This window comes from Triticum dicoccoides, chromosome 3A (assembly GCF_002162155.2).
Source record: "Triticum dicoccoides isolate Atlit2015 ecotype Zavitan chromosome 3A, WEW_v2.0, whole genome shotgun sequence".
Taxonomy (NCBI): Eukaryota; Viridiplantae; Streptophyta; class Magnoliopsida; order Poales; family Poaceae; genus Triticum; species Triticum dicoccoides.
Genome location: NC_041384.1, coordinates 120,298,799 through 120,300,453, shown reverse-complemented (window position 1 = coordinate 120,300,453; position 1,655 = coordinate 120,298,799). Strand labels below are relative to the sequence as shown.

At 56.1% G+C, this 1,655-nt stretch overlaps 1 protein-coding gene across 1 annotated transcript; it reads right to left on the bottom strand.

The window, feature by feature from the left end:
- On the bottom strand, window positions 1–1,220 carry LOC119271360 (enoyl-CoA delta isomerase 2, peroxisomal-like). Its single transcript, XM_037553219.1, has one exon. It carries the CDS (start codon window positions 1,019–1,021, stop codon window positions 296–298), a length of 726 nt encoding a protein of 241 aa, XP_037409116.1. The 5' UTR covers window positions 1,022–1,220; the 3' UTR covers window positions 1–295.
- Between the last annotated feature and the right edge of the window lie 435 nt (window positions 1,221–1,655).

Sequence of the window (1,655 nt, the reverse complement as noted above, 5' to 3'; positions counted from 1 at the left end):
TCGTTCATGCAGCCATGCTTCATAAGTTCAGTCTATCAGCAGAGAGCTTCGGTCAGAGCGACAGCATACGCCACACGCAATGAAACCGGAATCGAAGATCAAAGAGCGTCGGGCAGAGCACAAGGAAAACCACCAGCACATGTCGCCGGTGGCTGCGATCTTCTTGGCCGGACGATTCTGTTCGAGCAGTTCCTGAACATTGCTCTGTTCCCAGCTGAAGTTCGTAGATCTACGGCTCGATGTGGATTCAGAGCCAGTTCTTCAGGAGGAGTGGCCTCGTACGGTACACCGGAGCCTACAGCCGCGGCCGCGCTACCGCCGCCTCGGCGCCGTGGTCCTTGACCTTGCCCCACACGGCGGGCCACATCGCCTTCCTGATCTCGGCCACGACCTCCCCGTCCCACCCCCTGGCCGCGAGCCCCTCGGCCGCCGCGACGCCCGCGGCCACCACGTCTTCGACGCCGCCGTCCGCGGCCGCGTCCACGATGCCCAGCCGCAGCGCCTCCGCCGCCGTCATCTTGTTCCCCCCGAGGACCATGTCCCTCCTGGCCGCTCCGTCGGGGACCTTCTGCCGGAGCAGCTCCGCGAAGTAGTCCGCGAACTTGAGGCCGACGTCGACCTCGCTCATGTACAGGAACCCGCGGGAGGCGCGCATGACGACGGAGTCGTGCGCGAGGGCCAGCGCGCAGCCGGCGGCGGCGGCGTGGCCCGTGACGGCGGCCACGGTGGGCATGGGCAGCGCGAGGAGGTCGGCCACGAGGGCGCGGAAGGCCCCTCTCATGGAGGCGTGGAGGTGGGGCGGGACCGTGCTCGCCCAGGCTTGGTCGAAGCCGTTGGAGAAGTACTTGCCCTCGGCGGCCAGCACGAGGGCGCCGGCACCGGGGGAGGCGCGGACGGTGGCCACGGCGGAGCGGAGGGCCGAGATGAGGGATGGGCCGAGGCGGTGCTCGCCGGCGCCGGTGAGGGTGATGAGGTGGACGCGCCCGCGCTTCTCCACTGTGCACATGTTTCGATTGTCCATTTTCGGGGATTTGGGGATCGCGAGGTGATGGACCGTTTACGCTTTTCTAAAAGGCACACGCAGATCCGGATCATCTCTACGTGGAGTATATTTTATTTTTTATTATTATAAAAGATTAGCTGCTGTAGTCTAAGAGCATCTCTAGTAGCTTGTCTAAATTTGATAGTCTATATCTACATGTACATAATGGTGTAAAAAGATGTGTTGACTAGAGATGAAAAGAAATACTTCATGATGTTGATAGTGATTCCTCTGTATAATGTATTTTGTAAACACTAAGTATGAGGCTCTACGATACTTTAAAATCTACAAGTCAAAGGTTGGAAATGAAGATGAAACTAAATTTAAATGAGTTCGGTCTATCATGGTGGAGAGTACTTTTTGAAAGAATTCAATTTATTTTGCGCGGGACATGGTATTAGTCACGAGAGGGTACCTCCATATTCACCAAAATCAAACGTGGTTGCCAAACAAAAAAATTACTCGAATAGATTTGGTTAACGCCATGTTGTATGATATGCTGGTGTTGGGGAACGTAGTAATTTCAAAAAAAAAAATCCTACGTACACGTAGGATCATGGTGATGCATAACAACGAGAGGGGAGAGTGTCGTTCACGTACCCTCGTAGACTGT